This window comes from Artibeus jamaicensis, unplaced genomic scaffold, assembly GCF_021234435.1.
Source record: "Artibeus jamaicensis isolate MK-2021 breed Jamaican fruit bat unplaced genomic scaffold, CSHL_Jam_final contig_471, whole genome shotgun sequence".
In the NCBI taxonomy this organism is placed as follows: Eukaryota; Metazoa; Chordata; class Mammalia; order Chiroptera; family Phyllostomidae; genus Artibeus; species Artibeus jamaicensis.
The window spans coordinates 661,885-681,913 of NW_026521850.1; the positions used below are offsets into that span (position 1 = coordinate 661,885).

The following is a 20,029-nucleotide window of genomic DNA, read 5'->3' on the forward strand; positions in this document are numbered from 1 at the left end:
CCAGGCTGAAGGGATGGTCTGGATCAGCCTGGCCGGGTGATCCCCACATTCTTCCTTCCTGGAGTCCTGTCTAGACCACCCCCACCTGCAGAGCTTGCACAAGGTGGGCAAACCACTGGCCCCCACTATGTGAGAACCAGACACCAAAGTGTTGCTGACAAGGTGGCTGAGCAGGGTACACATGCCCCCACCACCCCACAGACCTGCAGGCCCACCGCCCCCGAGGCCCCAGGACAGCAGGAGGAAAGGTCAGCAGCAGCTGCCCTGCACCCGCCATTTATTGCCGAGACTCCCTGGAACCAGGTGAGGGTGGCATGTGCTGGCCAGGGCCTCCCTGCCTTCACCTGGGCCCCAAGGGGCACTGGGGGTGCTTGGTGGCTGGAGTGGCACATGTGTGACAGGATGACTGGGAACCCACTGTCGCCCAGGGCAGAGGAGGGGACACTCAGCCCTGCCAGGAACCCTGCACCCTGGACCCCTACACTGTATGGAAGCTGGTGGTTAGGGAAGCTCTCTGAGGCCCATTGGGCTGCCAGTGCCTTCCTGGGTCACCACCTCAAGCAGGACCTGAGTTGGGGCCAGTGGAGAAAGGCCAGCTGGAGCCAGAGGACCGGGCAGCAGTAGGGCTGGGGCTGAGAGGGGGCCCCAGAGGCCTGCAGCTGTGCAGGGGGGATGGCCTCCCTCCCACTGGACGGAGTCTGACAGGGCAGCAGGCTGGGGCCCTCGGGGCCGGCGGCTCCTCAGGCCCAGGTCTCGGTCTGGAAGCGCAGGGTGCGCTGCAGCCGGGCCAGGTAGGTGGCCGCGTCAGGGCCCGAGAGCCCGCCCTCCTCCTGGAAGATGGACATCAGGGCTTCGGACACGTCTGCCGGCATGTACTTGGCGTTGCTGGAGGGACAGACCAGACGGGGCTCAGCACAGCCCAGACGTCCTGTGGGCCGGTGCCCCCTCACCCCCCTCTCGCTGCCCAGGCTCACCCTGCCAGGTAGAAGCAGGCGCCGCGGCGGTCCAGCAGCTCCCATACCAGCGGCCCTCGCTCACGCAGCCTGTGCTGCACATACACCTTCTGCTCCTGCAGGGCAGGCGGCGTGAGTCTGGGCCCCGCCCCAGCCCCAACCCTGCCCCGCCCTCTGCACACGCCCACCTGCTCCCGGGAGAAGGCTGTGACCAGGGTCAGGCAGCCCCTCTTCTCCAGCTCTGTCCACTCGGCCTCCCAGTAGAAGTCCTGGTCCCGTAGGCGGCAGCCAAAGAACAAGAGGTTCCCTGGGGAGGGCAGGGGCCTTGAGCTTGGACTTGCCCTCAGACTCGGCCCCACCCCCATGCTCCCGCGCACCCTCTTCACTCACCCCTCTGACCCCGGGCCACTCGCTCCTGGACGGCTGCGCGGAAAGGGGCCACACCGGTGCCGGGCCCCACCATTATCACAGGTGTGTCTGGGGTCTGCGGGAAGGCCAGGCCCCCCGGCCGCACCCACAGGGGCACTTGGACAGGGCCTGTTGCAGGAGGGAGATGGCGTGAAGAGGCTTGAAGGACCAGGGCCCAGACCCAGGCCGGCCGTCCAGAGAGCGGGGGTCACCTTGCCCAGGGTCCAGAGACGCCAGCCAGGAGGAGCAGAGGCCCCGGCGGGGCTCCTTGAGGCGAGTTTGGTACTGCACCACAGCCACGAGGATCTGCAGCCTCGCGGGGTGAGCCTGGGGAACGGGATGGGGGGCGCCCGCTGCCACAAGGACCGGGAGCCTTGTGGGGTGAGCCTGGGGGACGGGACGGGGGGGCGCCTGCCCACGTGGCTGCTGGCCTGCACCCCAGCCTGAGCGGACCCTCACCAGCACAGAGGAGGCGATGGAGAAAGCACGCGGCCGGATCGGGGGGATGAGGTCCAGCAGATAGTCTGGGGGGATGGCGGCCGCCGTGTGGGGGAAATCACAGAGCACCTGCACAGACACAGCCTCAGGGGGGCGGCAGCGGGCGGGGTCTCCGGTGGCTCTGGGCCGGGGCATCCTGCCGCCCGCCACCCTGCCGCCCGCCACCCTGCCGCCCGCCGGTCCCCACCTCCAGGATGGTCCTGCGGGGCCGACTGCAGTACTCGTGCAGGGCCTCCTGGCCCGAGGCGGAGCTGAACTCCAGCAGCTTCTCCCGCTCCAACTCGTGGGGGGACAGGCAGGCCAGGAGCTCAAAGAAGGAGCGTCTCGGCACGCCGGCGATGTCCAGGTACTTGGACACGAGGTGCCGCAGGGAGCAGGGCTGGGGCAGCCTCTCAGGACACGGGGAATCTGCAGCAGGGAGCAGGAGACCAGGGGGAGCTGGGGCCTCGGGCGGGGGTGGGGGGATGGGGAGTGAGGGTGTGGCTGGGCCGGAGGCTCACCTGGCTCCCGAGGCTGCAGCGTGAAGCACTGGTCGGGGTCCAGGCCCAGCACCTGGCAGAAGTGCTGGACGTGTCTGACTGTGTTCTCAGGCTGGATCAGGACCACGTCGCCGGCCACAAAGCTGGATGGGAAAGCCACGGTGGGTGCAGAAGGGTGCTGGGGCTCGAGGGCACCGCAGAGGTCCGAGTCGGCGTCCAGGGAGGGCTGGGGCCTACGCTGGGGCCTCTGTGGTCCCTGGGTCGGACTGGGCACCTGCTCGGTGTCCCAAGCCCTTCTCACCTGATCCCTGAGCCCGTGATGTCGAACTCGATGAGACGAACATCCTGGAAGTGCGAGGGGCCCGTGACCCTCTGGTTGGTGAGCATGGGTGCCAGGAAGGGCTGCAGCTCTGAAGGGGGACTCAGAGGGTCCACTCCGGCCACGTGCTGCTCTGCAGAGCACAGCCTGGGGGCCTCCCGGAGGAACTGCAGGGTGAAGCTGGACGGCAAACTGCAGCGGGGTGGGGGTGGGGGCGCAGGCAAGTGCTAGTCAGAGCGGCAGCAGGCCCGGGGAGCTTCCAGCGGGCCCAGCAGCCAGGCTCCTCTGCTGCACCCGTGGGTGCTGAAGCAACAAGGCCCACACTCACGGGACTCCAGGAGGGATCACGCCGAGGCCAGGAGGCATGGGGTGCAGCCCCAGCACCTTCTCCCACAGGTCGTGCAGCCAGGGGTCGATGGCGGCGTCGGGCCTGCAGGGAGGGCGTGGGAACCCGCTGCATCAGGAGCCCCCGCTCGTGGCCGGCCCGCAGGAGGTGCCCGGCCCACACTCACCCCAGCTCATGCTGGTCGTCGCCCAGACACACGGGCAGGAGGGCGGCGCCCCCGAGCTGCAGCAGCCGGCGGTGCAGCTTCTTGGCCACAAAGTTGAACCTGCGTGGAGAGGGAGGCTGCCGTGGCCACCCGGCTGGGGGCCACGCAGGGCAGGGGCAGGCCTGTGGGCAGCACGGGCTCTGGTGTCCTGTGACTTGATGCCATGGATTCACCTGGGAAATGGCCCAAAGTAACTCCCCTTTGGGCGAGGACGTGTCGTGGAGATGCCAAAAGCATCAGAGGTGGTGACGGTGGCTCCCCAGTCCAGAGTCTGCTGGGGGTCCTGGAGGCTGGGTCACCTGTCCCCCAACACCTTGCACTGAACCCCAAGGACAGTGCCCCTGGCCAGCAACCTGGCCTGTCCCTACTCACTTGGCATAAGAGGAGTCCCCAAGGCCCAGGACAGCGAAGTCCATCTGGCAGAGGGAGGTTGCCGGCAGGTTCTTCCGGAATATGAACCTCCAGAAGCCCTACGGTCAGAAGAAACTGGGTCTGCAGCCCTGCTCCAGGCTGCGGGCCGCAGGGGGACGGGAGGGCAGGGTCCTGGACCCTCCTAGGGCTCTGCGCTCCTGCCCCTTAGGAGCTGATATAAAGCAAGACCGCATCTTATTTTATCACAAGGGCAAGAAAGGTGCAAGAGGCAGAAAACTTTGAGAAAGCTGACCGAGAGCCAGCACCCTCGAGCGTGGGGCTCCGTCCCTGCCCTGGGTGGAGGGCTCTGGGCTTCTCCCTGGGGCGCAGGCTGGTGAGGCTAAAGACTGCCAGGTCCTTGTGGGGCGGGCACTGCCCTCTACCCCCCCCCCCACCTTTCCCCAGGCTGATGGAAGGGCTTGCTCCGGCTTGGGTCCCCTGGAAGGCTCCTCTTCTCTTCACACCAAGAGCCCCATGTCCCTAGAGCCCCTCCATCCCCAGCCCCAGTGTGGGCTGGGGCTCACTAACCGCTCTGGGCTGAGCGTGTCCGCGCCTTCTCTCCTCCGGAGCCCCTCCCCTGGGCCCCGAGCCACATCGGCTGGCTGAAGGACCCACGGGCCATCGGCGGGGCTTCTATAGCGCAACTTCCCAGCACCTGACGCTGACCTGGGCCCCTCCCTCCTCATTTCAATCCTCCCCCAACTGAGGCCACCAGGATGGACGGACCCTGGCCCTGTCAGCCCCGGACCGGCCTCGGACTTCCCAAGGACTTTGCTGCACAGGCCATCGGCCAGTGCTGGGGATCTTGCCTGCTCGGCCTCCTGAGACCTTAGTCTCTGGAAGCCCGCAAAGAACTTCCCCAAGGCGCCTCCCGAGCAGGACCCAGGGAAGACGGAATGCCCGTGACCTGGCACGCCCTCACGCTCTCCACGGACTGCTGGCTGGGGTGCTCCGATGGAGATCGCACCCCGGAGGACCTGAGGCTTTGCCCTGCGCCCGCCCAGAGGGGCAGTCCCTGCTGAGGGGCCAGAGTCCCTCAGCCCTGCTGGGTCCCCCACAGCCAAGACCCGGGCGGGTGGAAGAGTTGGTTGAGAGGCCTTCACATTTCTGGTGGCCCCTTCCTGGGCACGTGGGAGGCTCCTTGTACTTCTCCAGGACAACTTCCTCCCTGCTTTCCTCACTGTGCAGCTACTGGAATGACCTTGGAATTTTAATGTATTCTTTCTTGTTCCTGCCTTAATTTTGTTACACTTCCCGGAAGACTTTCTCAACTGTCCATCTCCTCAAATTTTCCTGGTATCATTTCAAAGAGGATCTGTGGGTCACCAGCGCTGGCCCCGGGGGACGAGGCCTATCCCTTTGCAGGCAGCTCCCTGACTGCCCTGTGCTGCTCCTCCCGGCCCGACTCTCTCCTGGCCTTTCCCACAGGGTCTGCGGGCTCCGGGTGGTCCGTCTGTGTCCCAGAAGCCAACAGGAAGGTGTGAGTTTGGGCCCATCTCCCGTGGGCTTTGTGGCTGGGAGACGGGGCAGGGGCCTGGCTGCTCGGCCACCCACTGCAGTCACTGGGTTCCCGAGCACTCCCCTGGCTGCTGCCTGGGGGTGCACACCTGGCCAGAAGATTCTCAGCATGGAAGCCGGGGTCTCACCACTGGGCACACAGCTGCTCACGGAGCCTGGTGTGCAGCAGGAGCCGAGCCCCTGCCTCTGTGTCCCTAGGCCGCCGGTCCCTGCTGTGGGGCAGGCCCCCTGGTGACGACCTCCGCGGGTGCCCAGCACTGCACCCTGCCCTCCTGCACCCACCCTCATCCCAGTGCGCTAGTCACCACCTCTGTGCCTCTGGCATCAGACACTGAGTCTGCACCTCTGCCCTCACAGCCCAGCCCAGCCGTGGAGGGTCTCTAACCCTCCTGCCTGTGCCCTGCACTTCTCACACCCACCAGCCACCTCCAGCCTTTGGTCGACTCCGACCTGCCTTCTCTCCTGAGGAGACCCTGTGCTGGCGTCCTGCCCTCAGGTGTCCCACAACACTCCACTCCGACACTGTTCTTCGGTCCTCACCCCCAGCACTGAAGCTGGCCTGAGTCGCTCCTTTGTTACAGGCACCTTCTTTTCGGTACCTCAGCCCCATCCACAGCAGAAGCCTTTCTGAATTCTTTGCCATAGACTCCCTCCCACCCTTCTCTGTGAGCCTGGGTAACTGCCCTCCCCCAGGTCCACAGTCCCTGCACTGATAAGCTCCGCCCATGCCCCTCAGACCTTATCTCACTGCACAGCTCTGAGCAGGGAGACCTTCCTCTGGAAACAGCCCCCTCCTGCCCCGAGCATGGCCGTGGTGTGCTCCCTCTCTTGCTGCTGGGGCCACCTTCCGACCCCTCACGGCCTGTCCTGGGGAAGGTGGCATTCTTTTCTCATTTTGGCCTCTCCAATATCTGCTCTCCCACCCCCACCATCCTGGATCCTCATTGGAGCTCCAGACCCACCTTGCATCTCCACCTGAGCGACTCCCATGAGCCAGGCCCTCACTAGTGTGTCTCTGCATGAGCAGCCACCCTCCTTCCTGGTACTGGAGCTTGAACCTGTCTCAGTCCCACCTCCTCCCTCATCTTCGAGATCCGCTCAATTCTGCGTCCTGTTGAGCCTGCTGAGCCTGCCTCAGCATCTGTGGAACATGCCCACTTTTGGCATCTTGCCGGCACTGTGGCCCTCAGTGCTGTCCTTGCCCGCCTGCAGACCGGCCGTGGTTTTGCTAGGACCTGAATGTGATGGTCTCCCTGTGGCGACCTGGCTGCTTGGACTGGGCCATGCTTCCCACCTCATCTCCCTCCTCCCCAACACGCTCCTTGGCTCGGTCCCCCTGAGCTGATTCTCACTCTTCCCAGAGGCTGGGCTGTCGTCCCCCCGTGCACAGGCCACTCCCTCTCTGCTGGGGCCGAGGTATGCCCACATATCCTTCAGGACTCAGCCCACACTCCTGTCTGCCAGAAAGCTGTCCCCGAGCCCCCAGGTTAGTGCTCCCACAATGCCCGGCACTTCTCCCCCGCAGCGTGGGTTTCCCACCCTGTGACTGCCTTTTGCGCCTGCTACTGCTCCTTGTTGTTGGCTCCCTGAGGGCAGAGCGGTGGCTACTGGCTTCATGGCACTGGACTCCTGACATTAGATCCTGCTTGAAATATAACATGTGCCCCAGAGATGGTCAAAGAATTGAAGAATGCTCCCTGAAGGTCAAACAATTTTGAAACACACAGAAGACCCAGATTCATACATAACCCTGGAAAAATACAAAAGGTTAAAATGGTGACCTGTGAAGAGTTTATTAAGGAGGATAACCAGAACCCCTGGCCCCGCCCCAAAACGTCCTCTCAAACCCACGCCTGCCGGGCACCATGGAAAAGGGCAAGTATTCATTGTGCTTCTCAGACCCACCAGACGATGAAAACGGAGTGAGGGGCCAGGGCTGGGGTCTGAGCCCCTGAGCACAGGGAGCCACTTCAGGTCAGCCTTACCTTCATGTTGTCGGGGGGGTCTCCTTGGCCTGTGGTCGCACAAACAAATATCACCAGGGGTTCATTAATCAGGTTCGCCTCAACAAAAAAACACTGGTGTAAGAGCGCAGGCTGTACGGACCAGGCACCCGTCCCGCAGTCTGGCCCCTCTCCTTCGCTCAGGGTGTCAGGGAAAAGGGACTCAGGGGGCACTGCGAGCCCAGGCCTGAGTCATGGGTTCCTCAGCCTCCTCCTGTCCCCTCCTCCAGATGCTAAGGTGAGCTGTTGTTCCCAAGAGTTCCCATCCCCTCCGTCCTCCGTAACGGAGGGGTCCACTCTCAGACGAAACGCGGCGCCCTGTGGTCGAGGGATCTGGGGGCTGGTGCCCCCAGCACGCTGGGTCGCCCTACCCAGGCCCAGGGAACCCTCACCACAGGGTAGGAATCCAGCGCCTGCACCCGGCACTCGAGATGCCGGCGCTGGGCCTCGCGGCCCAGCCTCTCAGACACATCCTGGGCCGTGCCCGTCTGGCTGCCGAAGAGGACCAGCAGTCGTGGGCTCGGCATTGGGGAGTCTATGCGCCCCGGAGACCCTTGCATCTAGGAACTGGAGCAAGCAGTCGGGACCGGCTCCGACTTCCGACTTCCGGTGTCTACGGGAAATGACGCCATCAGCCTGCGCCCCTGCGGGGCATGGCGTCCGAGCGGGGCGGGGGTCAGTTGGGGGCCAGTGCTGGGTCCCGGGCCGAGGTCTGGAGATCGGCGGCGCGCTGGGACCGAGAGCCCGGGCAGGCAGGGCTGCTCGTTGCCTCTCGTTCGCCGCGACAGGCGTCAACGGAGCCCGCGGGGAGAGGAGGCGCGGCCCGGTGGGAAGGGCTCTCGGCTGGGCCCCCGCCCGCGCTCAAACGGCGCGATGCTCTTTTCGCTCCGGGAGCTGGTGCAGTGGCTGGGCTTCGCCACCTTCGAGATCTTCGTACACCTGCTGGCCCTGTTGGTGTTCTCCGTGCTGCTGGCACTGCGTGTGGACGGCCTGGCCCCCGGCCTCTCCTGGTGGAACGTGTTCGTGCCCTTCTTCGCCGCTGACGGGCTCAGCACCTACTTCACTACCATCGTGTCCGTACGCCTCTTCCAGGACGGAGAGAAGCGGCTGGCCGTGCTCCGCCTCTTCTGGATCCTCACGGTTCTTAGCCTCAAGTTCGTTTTCGAAATGTTGTTGTGCCAGAAGTTGGTGGAGCAGACTCGGGAGCTCTGGTTCGGCCTGATCACGTCTCCAGTCTTCATTCTCCTGCAGTTGCTCATGATCCGTGCCTGCCGGGTCAACTAATCTCGCGGAGTGGCCGGAGAGGGAGCTCTCCAGAGCGAGAATGCTGGACCCCAAGCTGAGGACCACCCCCTGGAAGACTGAGGAGCCAGCCTTCCGCCGCAGCGGGGGGGGGGGGGTAGTATGGGTCTGGAAGCAACGCCAGCCTATGCCCTGCAGAGTGCCCAGTTTTCTCTATGTCATTCATGCCTGAAACTGTTTTCTCAGCAGGCATGAAAAGATGTATTTTCTGTTATTTTATCCTTTGAATAGCTAATCCTGAATGGAAATCTTGAGAAGGGCTGCAGGGCAGATAGTCCTGAACTCCTCTGACAGCTGGAAATTGAGTATAAGTAAAATGTCCTAATGTGCTCTGAGTATTTTCATGGACCCTGGGGAAGCACCCTTGTGCAAAGACTGCGGAGACAGCCAGCATCGCTGACCTAAGGGCCTACTGTCCCATTCACCCAGACAAGACTTCTTAGGTATTTGGGCTCTAAAAAGTAAAAGCCAGCTTGCTATCTCCTCCCCTGTGCCACTGGGGACAGGGTGGCCCTTCCGTCATTCCAGCCAGGGCAGACAGAACTGTGTTGAGTAAGCATGATCAGGGCCCTGTCTGGTGATCTGTCACCTGAGAAAAGAACTTTGCTTTTAAAGGCTCTGCTTGACTTCCTGTCCCAGCTGATCACAGTTTCTCGACTCTGCCACCACCTTGTGGCCAGCAGCATTAGCGCACCTGAGTCCCACTGAGGCCTCCCTGAGGGACGGAGAGAGGAACAGGTGTTCTGATGCCCACAGGCGTGGAGACCTGCAAGTGGGAGGTTTGCGAGTGGCCGAAGCCCACATGTGTCAGCTTGAGGGCTTTGGTTTGATACCAGTCAGGTGCCAAGTGAGAATATTTGCTGAGGTTAAAATAAAATAAGAGAATGTTTTGCTGAACCGCACAGTGGTTGCCTGACCAATCGGAGTGAAATCAAATGGGTGCTGAGACACCTCCTGCTGTGTGGTATAGGTGGATGGGCAGGTTTCCCTTGGAGAATTCCTGCCTCCTGCCTCCTGCCTCCTGCCTCCTGCCTCCTGCCTCCTGCCTCCTGCCTTGGGGGCTGACACGATGACAGGAGGCAGGCCCTTGTTGAGGTCCTACCGCGTAGTTTGTGTGACCTCAGAGCCTTGGTGTCTGGCCAGCGTGTGGTGTTTGTGGACCTTGCTGCCACTCTGTAGGAAAGAATATTTGACAGACAGCAGATGTGGCTGCAGTGCGGGTTCTCGGTCTCGGCACTGTTGGTCTTTTGGGTAGGATCATTCTTCATTGCAGGGGACTCTCCCAAGCATTGCAGAATATTTAGCTGCATCCCTGGCCTTCACTCAATACATGCAAGTAGCACCTCATTTGTGACGGCCAAAAGTGTATCCAGACATGGCCAAGTCTTCTGGAAGAAAAATGTCCCCGGTGAGCAGTGTGGGCCTTTACAAACCAGGTTCGTGAACCTGTGTTCCAGGGCCGCAACTTCGTGACCCTTTGCTGAGGGTGTGTGCTGTATTGCTTGAGTTGGAGACGGGTCTGGTTTGTCCCACAGCCACAGAAATATTTCCGGAGTGTCATGACGTGTGCCAAAAGCCAGACACCAGCTGAGCCCCTGGGGTGGGTTTCCTTTGAATGTCATTTTTAGCTTGCACATTTGTCGTTCCCCTGTGTTTATTCTGGTAATTCAGGTTTATTAGGGAGTCCTGTTGCTGTTTCAAGGAGATGAGCATAAGAAGATTTAGCTTCTTTCAGAAAGGCGATGCACTGCCATGGCGTCCAGACAGTGAGAAAGGCACCTCTGGTTGAAATCTGCCCTGGGTGCCCTTGGAACTCCTCCCCTAAGAGATGAGTGGTGTGGGAGGCACTGGTGTGGTGCTCAGTCATTACTGAGCATCTGCTGACTGCAGGGCAGGATGAAAGGCAGGTGGCATCTCCCCATATCAGAGTTCCCCTTCTCCCAGGAGCAGATTTCCCTTCTCCTCTTGGCTCCAGCAGACCAAAAAGAATGGGGTGGGCACTGGGCAACCCTCACTGGCACTTGGGAAGTAAGCTTCCTCATGGCACGTGGACCGGGAGGCTGTGTCCTCAGGGTCAGTGAGACCCCCCTACCAGCCTTGGGATGAAGGAAGTTCAACAGTAGCTTAGGGATACATGGCCTGGCTTTTGTGGCTCTTCCTGCATTCGAGAGCTGTGGGACTGCTCATTTGTGGAGAGGACGGCCCCTCTCTCTGTGCTTCCTCACAGTTTCTGGAGTCCTGTCCACACCCTGTGGGCCCTGGACGGCAATGTGTGGGGTAAGCTTTTCCCACTTGTTTGAGCAACACCATTAGTTCTGGGGGGGCAGCAAAGCCAGGGATTCCTGAGAAACCGAGTCCTCAGTACTGGCAGGGCTCCAGCGTTGGCATCTCTGCTAAGTTCCGCAGGGGACAGAGGACCCCAGGTGGGCAGTCCACGGACCAGGAGGGGCCTGGACTGAGAGGTGGGAGGCTGGTGTGCAGCCTGTGCAGCATCCGCGGGAACCGGGATGGCCTTCTGGTCCTGGGCAGGCCCTTCCTCCACTGCGCTCTCAGCGTGAGGAACAGGCGGGCTGGGTGTTGGCACCAAGAGAAGGACCCGGCCGGGCCAAGGTCATCCGCAATGCAGAGCGCAGGGGTCGGTCTCCTGCAGCCGGCCTGGACCTGCCCTCGCTGGACTCCAAGCCTCCGCCCCACTCCAAGAACCAAGACAAGGTTCAGAGGCGGAAGTAAGGGCCACTAATGAGCCTCGCGAGGTGTTGGGGGCGTGTTCAAGGGGGCCTTCCCCAGTGAAGGTCGAGTCTGGTGGGGACGCTGTCCAATGAAGTCCTTCGGAAGGTGGAGCCAGGTAGAACAGTTTCCAATCAGCTAGGCTGTCCGTCAGCTTCTGCTATAGGTGGGGCTGCTGGGTGCGGGGCGGGTCTAAGCAGGCCTCCCCCAATGGGCGGTGGTCGTGGGGGGGCAGGGAGTGGCCTAGGCGCAAAGCCCCGCTGCGGGCGGTGGCCGCAGTTCCCAGCGCGCGCTGGCTCCGGCGGCCGCTCCACACCATGGCAGGACTGGGGCGGCCGGGCCCGGGGCCCCGTGCGGCAATGCCTGCCTGGAAGCGGGAGATCCTGGAGCGGAAGCGGGCCAAGTTGGCGGCTCTGAGCGGAGGGACTGTGCCCGGGGCCAGGCTCGACGCAGCGGGGCCAGTAGAGCCGGTGGAGGAGCGGCTCGTGCTGGCCGATAGCCTGGGCCCACTGCGCGAGAACCCATTCATGCGGCTCGAGTCGGAGCGGCGACGAGGGGCGCGGGGCGCCGGGAGCGCGGGCGCGGCGGGAGCGCGGCCGGTGCAGCAGCTGCTGGAGCTGTACAGCCGCGTGCCGGGCGTGCGCACCATCCGCGCCGACAACATTCTCATCATCGAGTCGGTGCCTGGCTTCCCGCCTGCTGCCCCCGGCCCTGATGCGGGCCCAGCTGCCCGCATCTGCGCCGCCGAGGTGGTGGTATACGAGGCGCCGGCTCCGGCGCCACCCGGCCGCGTCAGCCGCCTACTCCAGAAGTTCGACCCGCCGACTGCGCCGCGCTGTCGCGGGAGCCCGGAGCGCAGTCGCCCCTTGCCACCGCCGCCACAGCCACCTTCCCCTGGCCCAACTGGCCCACGGGTGGGTGAGCGCGTCGCCTGCTTTGAGTCTGAGCGCCTCAGCGCAGGACCCAGGGCGCGACGCAGCGACTTCCTGCAGAAGACCAGCAGCAACTCCTTCACCGTCCATCCCCGCGGCCTGCACCGCGGTTCGGGCACTCGCTCTCTCCCCAACGGGCCCGCGGCCCCAGAATCCCAGGCCGGTGCTGCCAACTGCATTGCGGGTTCTGAGTTTGGGCCGGGCGACTGCAAGCCAAAGGTGGAGTCAGGGGAATTCCCAACCCACCCGCCCCCCAGCCCCAGGACCTCCAGTGCCACCCCAGCCGCGCCCCCGATCTTGCCCATGCCCAGCCATGCCAGTGCCACTCCCAGCCAGCGCCAGTGGGTCTCCTCGGCCACTAGCGCCAACGACTCCTTCGAGATCCGGCCGGCCCCCAAGCCAGATATGGACACAATTCCTGCCGGGGACCTGCAGGCCCTGGCCCTGGCCAGCCTCCGCGTGAACTCGCGAAACTCCTTTGTGTTCATCCCCAAGCGCAAGGCCTTCGGAACCTCTGTCAGAGGGAGGCAGTGCGCGAGGCCCCCAGAGACAGAGGTTGTCTGGGCTTCCCAGGACTCCCAGAGCGGAGCCCAAGTGGTGGCTGGAGCCGATAATGCGCCTGCCAGTGGGAGGGGCCCCTCGGGGGTCCAGGAGGGGACCTGCCCCAGGCCAGCCACTGCCCTAGTGGACCGGGCTGTGAGGTGGCCGAGGCCATCCTCACCACCGCCACCCCCATCCCTTCCGGCTGCCACCGAAGCTGAGCCTTCCCAGGGCTTCGGGGTTCCCGGCCTGGCCAAGATTGGTGGGGAGCCTGCTAGACCAGGGCTGCCTGTCACCTTCATTGATGAGGTGGACTCGGAGGACGAGATCCCCCAAGAAGCCAAACTGACCTGCTCAGCGGCTGCTGTGCCTCCCCAGTACCAGCCGCCAGAGCTCCTGCAGCGTGGTGGCAACACCTTTACAGTGGTGCCCAAGAGGAAGCCAGGGGTCCTGCAGGCCAATGGGGGGCCCAGGCCACATGAGGCCGAGGAGGTGGAGGTGGGCGGCCTCTCAGAGCCGCCCACTGTCCCGGGGGCAGCACTGAAGAAGCGCTACCCCACGGTGCATGAGATCGAAGTGATTGGCGGCTACCTGGCCTTGCAGAAGTCCTGCCTCACCAAGGCTGGCTCCTCGAGAAAGAAGGTCAGTGGTGGGGGCAGGTCTCCAGCCAGGAGGTGCAGAGGTAGCGGGTCTCCTGGATGGCTTTCCCAGGACGTCTGGCCTGGGGTGGGGTGGGGCTGTTTCTCTGCGGACCAGGGCAGAGCTGGGGCCGGGGGCCACTCCAGCTCTGAGTGGGGGGACCCCTGTCCTGAGCCCCAGCGCTTTGTCCGGCATCGGCTAGGCAGGTCTGTCTCACCGAAGGTGCAGCTGGGAGAAAAGCTCGGGCCTGGTGGCTCCACCTGGCCTCCAGGTGAGAGTGGTAGCTCTGGTGTGATCTGCTCTCCTGGCCCATTCAGGTAGCAGGTGCCAGGACAGAAGTGGGAAGGGGCAGGAGGCCTGTGATCCAAGTGTGGTTGGATCCCCACCTTGCTGTCAGCCTACGGGCACAGCGCTGGGAGCCACTCAGAGGGGTGCCCTCAGCCCCCCAGAAGGCTTGCCCCCAGCAGGGCCTGGGCTCTGACTGTGCTCCCTGATCCCCTTGTGGGTGTCGGGCTTCGTCCCGAGTTGTGGTGCTGGGGAGACAGAGCCGCTCCCCCTCATGGAGGGGGAGGGGCCTAGGGCAGAGGGTGACCCAGGAGCCCCATTCCCTGGGCCCTGCCCTGTTTGATGGCCTGGAACCCTCTCAGCACAAGGAAGCGTTCCTCACATTCTTCCTGGTCATTTTATCCCCGGTGTCTGGCCCCAGGGCAAATTCCAAGGACAGCTCCATCCTGGTGATGATTCAGGCCGGGAACAGATGCCCTTCCCTAGAACTGACTTCCCGGGCAGTGACTTCCGAGAAGTGACGGCACAGAGATGGTGTGGGCGGGCCTCTTTAGCTGCTGGTGTCTGGGGCCCTTCAGGCCACCTCTGCCCCAGCCTCAGTTTCCCTGGGGGTGGGGATGTGCCTGCCAGATTTGCCACCTCCTCCCTCTATTTGCTTCTTTTTGACTTACTGCCTCATGTCCTTACTGCCCTGGCACCATGTCCCCCACCCCCCACCCCATGTCACTTTTTCCTTCCCTGGCGAGGGCACCTGTGTTCCTGCCAGTCCCCACTGCTGGGTTGAGCACCCACACCTGGCTCCCCAAGTGCCCCCTGCCTGGCCTGGCCTGGCCTGGCCTTTCTTTGGGGCCATGGGCCACGACTCTTCCCCAGTCCCTGCCCTTCCCCTCCCAGGCACGATCCACCCAGTAGCCTTGGCCACCAGTCCTACCCCATGCCTGCAGCTCCCGTATGTGCCCCCACCCTGCTTTCTGGCCCTTGGCTTTGGCTGCACTAGCAGGACCGAGGTGATGACTGCTCCCTGATCTATGGAGAGGGGAGGCAGGTCCTGGCACCCGAGGGGTGGCCCCTGTCTCTACAGCCGTTGTGCTACCCTGGCTGCCCTTCCGGGGGGAGCCTAGCTTCCTGCTGGGGCTGGAGGGCTGCTGCCTGGTGCACCCTGGCCCAGGCTGGGTGCAGAGCTGCAGGGTTGCTTGTGGGTGGCTGGTGTGAGAAGGGTGGGAAGGTGGCCTGGGGGCCGGGCGGGCGGGGAGCAGGCAGCACACCGGGCTTGGAGTGGAGCGTGCTCCACCGGGCTGGCATGATACCAGCGTGGCCCTGTCTCCGTGCCAGCCTGAGGGGGCCGTGGGTCCAGATGGACTGTGCCTGGCATGGCCCAGTGGCCTGGGAGGGCCCTGCCCTGACAGAGCAGCATGACCTGCTGGCGGTGACTTCCTGCCTGGGCATGCACCAGCCGCCCTGCCCAGGGAGTGCCGGACGCATGGCGGGTGGGAGGGGGGCGTGGGCTGCCCAGCCCTGCAGAGCAGCCTGCCGGTTTGGGGCCCTCTGACTGTGGCCCCTGGGCACTCCTCCGTGGCCCCTCTGGGCTCCAGGCCTCGTCCTCACCAGGACCACTTCCCTGCTCCCCACTCGCTCTGTCTGGAGGCCAGCAGGGCCTCGGAGCTGACTGCTCACTCTGACCCCGGCGTGGCTGGCTGACCCAGGGCGGTGGAGGGAGGTGTGGGCGCGGTGGGCACCTGCAGCTGGGCTCCCCGGGTAGCCCCTCACGGGAGAGTGTTGTACCCTGGTGCTGCCTCGGGGGCTACATCTCTGCCGGGCCCTGGAGACGCCCGCCTGGCAGCACACATCCCCACTTAGTTATCTCTGCAGAATCACAGATGCTCTATCGCCACCTCTCTGGGTGGCCAAGCCAGGCTGGCTGCTGCTGGGTGAGGCGGCCGGGCTCCCTGTCACCCCTGCCCGGCCCCCCGGCTGTCGGTGGGCGGGGCTGCCCCTCCACTCTCTGCACCCGCCTCCCATGGGGTTGGTGCTGCAGGCCTCCCCTTTGTGAGAAGCCACCCGGCCAGGCTCCTTGCTGTCTGGTGGTGCCTTCCCCTCCTTTTTGCTCTCCTCACCTCTTCGTCTGCTGGTCCGCTGCCCAGCCCAGCGTGTCAGTGTCCCCAGGGCTTGGTCCTCAACACTGCTGCCCTCGCTTCACCCTCGGTGACCACTGCCCTAGCACCCTCCTCCACTGGCGTGGCCGCAGCTCTCCGTCTCAGCTGGTCCTCAGACCTGGGGGGCCACTGCCCTCTGGGGCCCGTGTGGCCACCTATCTGCCAGTGTGCAGCCCTGTGCTCCCTGCCGGGGTGGGGTGGAGGGCCACCAGGCACCCGGCTGTCGCAGCTGTGGCTGCGGCTGCGCTCTGCCCTTCCCACTCTGCCCGACTCTTCTTGCAGGTCACCCCTCAGTGGTCTGCCCAGAGCCCCGTGGCCGTGGGGGCAGGCCCGTACCCTGCTCTGCTTCGCTTCCCCACCTGCCCAGGGTCTGGACTCAGGGTCCCCAGTGGGGAACTTAGGTGAGGGCAGCACAGGGGGACCTGAGCTGGGGCTGGGGGAAGGGCTGAGTGAAGGGGGAGCCAGCAGGTGCGTGTGGGGAGTGAGTGGTGGGGCACCCATCCCAGCTGGGGCTGGTCGAGCCCAGGCGGCCCGCAGACCAGGGTGGCGGTGTGCGGTGGGCGGGGTGTGGGGAACAAAGGACCGGAGAGAGCCGGGAGGCGGGCCAGCCAGGACCCACCTGCTGGCTGTGCTCAGTGCGGTGGTCAAAGTCCCCAGAGACAGGTGACTGGGTGTGTGCAAGCAGCCCCACACTCCCCTTCCACCTTCCGGGTGTCTGGGAGGGGCCCCCAGCCGCATGTGTTGTCAGAACACATGGGCCCACAGAGGAGGCAGCTGTCAAGGGTCACGGAGGGAGGTGGGACATGACCCAAAGCGGGGCCTGTGAGCACTGCCCCACCCCCACCTGGTCAGGCTGTGTCAGGCTGTGCCTGCGAGTGCCCAGCCCCCAGTCTCTCTGCTAGGAGCCAGTCATGTGGACTAATGAGGGCACGCTAATCCGCCTTGGCCCTGGCAGCCAGCCCTTCCTGTGTCTTCAGCCGTGGGGGATGGGTCCAGACGGCTCAGGGTCTTCAGGGACAATGCCATGTACCTGGAGGTGACTGGAAGTCCCATTCACCGTGGGGCCTTGGGGCAGGGGGAGGCCCCTGGGCTAGCAGCTCCGTCCTACCTTGGGCACCTCCTGGGGGATCCTCAAGTCCCAGAGGGCCAGGCAGTGCCCCCCAGAGCTGGCTGGCAGTGAGTGGGCACCTGTCGACTGTGGTGATCACCCCCATGCCAGGGCCCTGCTCTCCCTGGCCCCCGTGGCAGGGACAGGGCAGAGCGAGGGACAGCGTGCCTCCCAGGGACGGACGCAGACATCTCCCTCCTGGCTTTGCCTGACTCGGGTTGTCTGCTCCTGGTCTGTGCGGGTGGCTGTGGTGAAGGGCTCCGGGAACCCTGACGTGCCCCGAGGGCGTCTGTGCGGTGGCCATGCTGAGCCGGAAGGACCCTGCCCTTGGTGGGTGGGCGGGGCCGAATGTGCTCCTGTGGCCCAGAGAGGAGCGAGGGTGGGTCCGTGGGAGTGCGCGCCCTTCTTCATGGACGCTGGTGGGTCCTGCCTGTGCCCGAGGCTGGGATCCGGGCTCCTTTGTTGCCTGGGGCTGCCAGCCCAGCCCTCCTGTGAGGCCCTCCCTGTCTCCCAGTCCTTGGGCCCCATGGTCCTCTGCCTGGAGGCCCCGCTCCTGCCTCAGGCTCCTTCCTGGGGCGGAGGAGGAACCTGAGCTGGCTGCTGGTGTCCTGTGCCCAGGAGTTTAATATTTCGAGCTCCAGCAGGGCTGCTTCCATCTGCCGCGGGTAGGCTGAGTATTCATTACCGGCTGCCAGGCTTGGCGGAACCCTGCAAGCAGGCCTGGGAAATTCTGGAGGCTGTGGACTGGGCAGGGTGGGTGGGGACCAGACGGCATCCAGGTGGGAGGAGAGGGCCCCTGACCCCGCCTTTGGTGCCAACTCAGACGGGCACTGACTTGCCCATGAAACAGGGCGGCAGCACATGGGGCCACTCTCCTGGTGCTGGCCCGTGGCAGCCGCCGGCTTCAGGGCCCTGGGTCTGTGGGGAGGTGGCCTCAGGTATGCCTGGCAGTGGTGGTCCGTGCTGAGCTGGGTGGGCAGGACCATCTAGGTGCCCAGCAAGCTGCAACATGAACTTGGCTCTGGAGAGGGGCCCCAGCTAACAGCAGGAGCCTCTGTGCACTGAGGAGGCGGGGCCGCCAGGCAGCCTGACCTGGACTCTGCTCCCCCGAGCTGAGAAGGCAACCCTCTGGCCTTGGGAGCCGCCTTCGTGTCTCCCGGAGACCCCGTGGGGTGGCTGGAGGCAGCCGGACCCAGCTGTCCTAGGGGTCTTCGGGGTCCGGGGGGGTCTTCTCAGATGAGAGGTAGCCCCCCACCTGTCAGAGCCTTTGAAGGTGGATGCCGTGTTCGGCTGCCCTGCTCCGGTCTGATGCCCCCACTGTGTCACCCTTGCTCTAACTGGAGGCCGGCAGCGGCTCTGGCTGATGTGCCTTCTCCCCCAGATGAAGATCTCCTTCAATGACAAGAGCCTGCACACGACCTTTGAGTACCCCTCCGAGAGCTCGCTGGTGCAGGAGGCGGAGGGGGAGGAGGAGGAGGAGGAGCAGGAGGAAGCGGAGGAGGGGGCCAACGTCAACGGGGCCGTGGAGAAGCCCTTTGCGCTCTTCGTGCCCCGAGCCAAGTTTGTGAGCAGTGTGGCGCCCGAGAGCCCTCGCCTTCCTGATGGCAGCTCAGGTGAGTGCCCACCTATCCAGGCAGACAGCCCAGCAGGCAGCCTGGGCCACATGTGTGTGCATTCACATGTTCACACGCGTGCCCCTCGGCCTGCAGGCCTGTCCAGCTATACTCCGAAGCACTCCACGGCCTTCAGCAACTGGCAGGAGCAGGCACTGGCCCAAGCCCCAGCTGAGGCCGAGCCCTCGCAGAAGGAGGTCATGGTGAGCAGAGGCCAGGGTGCCCAGGTGTGGGCGGGGTGGGTCCCTAAGACCTGGGCGAGGCCCAGCTGATGGCCTTCCTACCCCACAGCTCACCCCTGCCAGTCACGACGACCTCTCGGACTTCCGCAGCGAGCCGGCCCTCTACTTCTGACCCCAGTCCCTCCGGATGGCCAGCACTGCAGCTCCTTTGGCCCCGCCGGGCTCTGCTCCCCACGACCCACCCTCCCTTCCTGGGGCACCTGGGGTCACTCTGTCCCTTGGGACCTCACTCTCCAGCCATAGTGTAGGGGTAGGGTCCTGCCGGCCGCTAGGCCCAGGGCCTGCTTGATGTGTCCAGGGTGAAGGGCTGGCTCAGCTGCCTGTCCTCTGCAGGACCACAAGTAGCCCCCAGGTTATCCCCACCCGTGGCTGAGCTCGGCCTGCCTCCCTGGTGGTGAATGGAAGTCTGTTCTTGCCTCTGACAATGGACTCAATAAACACCACCAGATGAGACCGCCTCCTTGCGTTATCCTCTGCCTGTGAAGGGGGCGCCAGGCCCCACTGCAGGGCTGGTGGGGGGGGAACCCACACAAGCTGTGAGGGGGCCCCAAGCTCTGTGCCTCAGGGTAGGGGTGCCCAGTGGGTACCCCATAACTTGCAGGGCTGGTTCTTACTCCTTACAGCCTGTTACCCTACCCTTGCCCACGAAGGATCTCCCTGTGTGCCCCAGTCTCAGGCAGCCCTCTCCTACCCAGCTCCCCAGCACCTCCCCAGTGGGCCTTCACTCCTGTCCAGAGGGCACACTGTGCCCAGGGGCCTGGACTACAGGCAATGGCAGGAGGACGAACACTGCAGCTGTTGGATCTGAAGTGGTTCCCCCGAGGGGCTGAGAGCCTGGAAGAGCCCCCGGAGACGGGGTGGGCCGAGCCTCGGGCATCTTGTCTCCTGTCTGGCCTGGAAAAACGCCGTGATCCGTGAGAGCCTCTGAGCTTCCGTGGGGCTGGTGCTGGCAGCTGGCAGGGAAACGCAGTGGGCCCTGGGAGGCGGCAGGGGTGCAGAGCTGCCCACTCAGCTGCATCTGAGGGCCATTTACAGAGCAATATTGACCTCGAGGCTGTCCCTCCTGCAGAGTCTAGGCTCGGAGCAGAAGAAGCATTTTCGGTTTGGTGTTTTTCCCAAGAGGTGTGGGCCCCAGTTCCTCTGGACATGGACTCTCAACCTGTACATGTTTGCCCCCCCACTCCCCCAGGCACACTGCTGCAGGGACCCCCAACGGGGGTGAGCGCAGCCACCAGAGATGGACCCAGAAAAGGAGGCGGGGTCCCAGCACACCTGCTAAGCTGGCAGTGGGCATGCCTGGTGGGTGGCCAGGGAGGGCAGGGAGCGGCGGCCCTGTCCTGAGCAGGGT

At 64.3% G+C, this 20,029-nt stretch overlaps 3 protein-coding genes across 6 annotated transcripts; 2 read left to right on the forward strand and 1 right to left on the reverse strand.

The window, feature by feature from the left end:
* Positions 1-260: 260 nt before the first annotated feature.
* On the reverse strand, positions 261-7,781 carry NDOR1 (NADPH dependent diflavin oxidoreductase 1). Of its 4 annotated transcripts, none has more exons than XM_037127663.2 (14): positions 7,533-7,781; positions 7,123-7,151; positions 3,581-3,678; positions 3,170-3,268; positions 2,986-3,087; positions 2,640-2,849; positions 2,360-2,481; positions 2,047-2,267; positions 1,821-1,928; positions 1,574-1,688; positions 1,344-1,490; positions 1,142-1,260; positions 975-1,069; positions 261-885 (listed from the first exon to the last, which is right to left on the reverse strand). In XM_037127663.2, the coding sequence occupies exons 2-14, from the start codon at positions 7,126-7,128 to the stop codon at positions 741-743; spliced, it is 1,587 nt and encodes a 528-aa protein (XP_036983558.2). In that variant the 5' UTR covers positions 7,129-7,151; positions 7,533-7,781; the 3' UTR covers positions 261-740. The 4 variants fall into 4 exon arrangements, with proteins under 4 accessions (XP_036983558.2, XP_053523661.1, XP_036983561.2 ...); XM_053667686.1 differs by having other exon boundaries at positions 975-1,063; positions 7,123-7,200; XM_037127666.2 differs by having other exon boundaries at positions 7,123-7,200.
* Positions 7,782-7,798: 17 nt separating this feature from the next.
* Positions 7,799-9,339, forward strand: TMEM203 (transmembrane protein 203). The gene has a single exon (XM_037127673.2). The coding sequence runs from the start codon at positions 8,014-8,016 to the stop codon at positions 8,422-8,424; it is 411 nt and encodes a 136-aa protein (XP_036983568.1). The 5' UTR covers positions 7,799-8,013; the 3' UTR covers positions 8,425-9,339.
* Positions 9,340-11,407: 2,068 nt separating this feature from the next.
* Positions 11,408-19,132, forward strand: TPRN (taperin). The gene is made up of 4 exons (XM_037127791.2): positions 11,408-13,283; positions 18,208-18,439; positions 18,536-18,642; positions 18,731-19,132. The coding sequence occupies exons 1-4, from the start codon at positions 11,487-11,489 to the stop codon at positions 18,791-18,793; spliced, it is 2,199 nt and encodes a 732-aa protein (XP_036983686.2). The 5' UTR covers positions 11,408-11,486; the 3' UTR covers positions 18,794-19,132.
* The last annotated feature ends 897 nt before the right edge of the window (positions 19,133-20,029 follow it).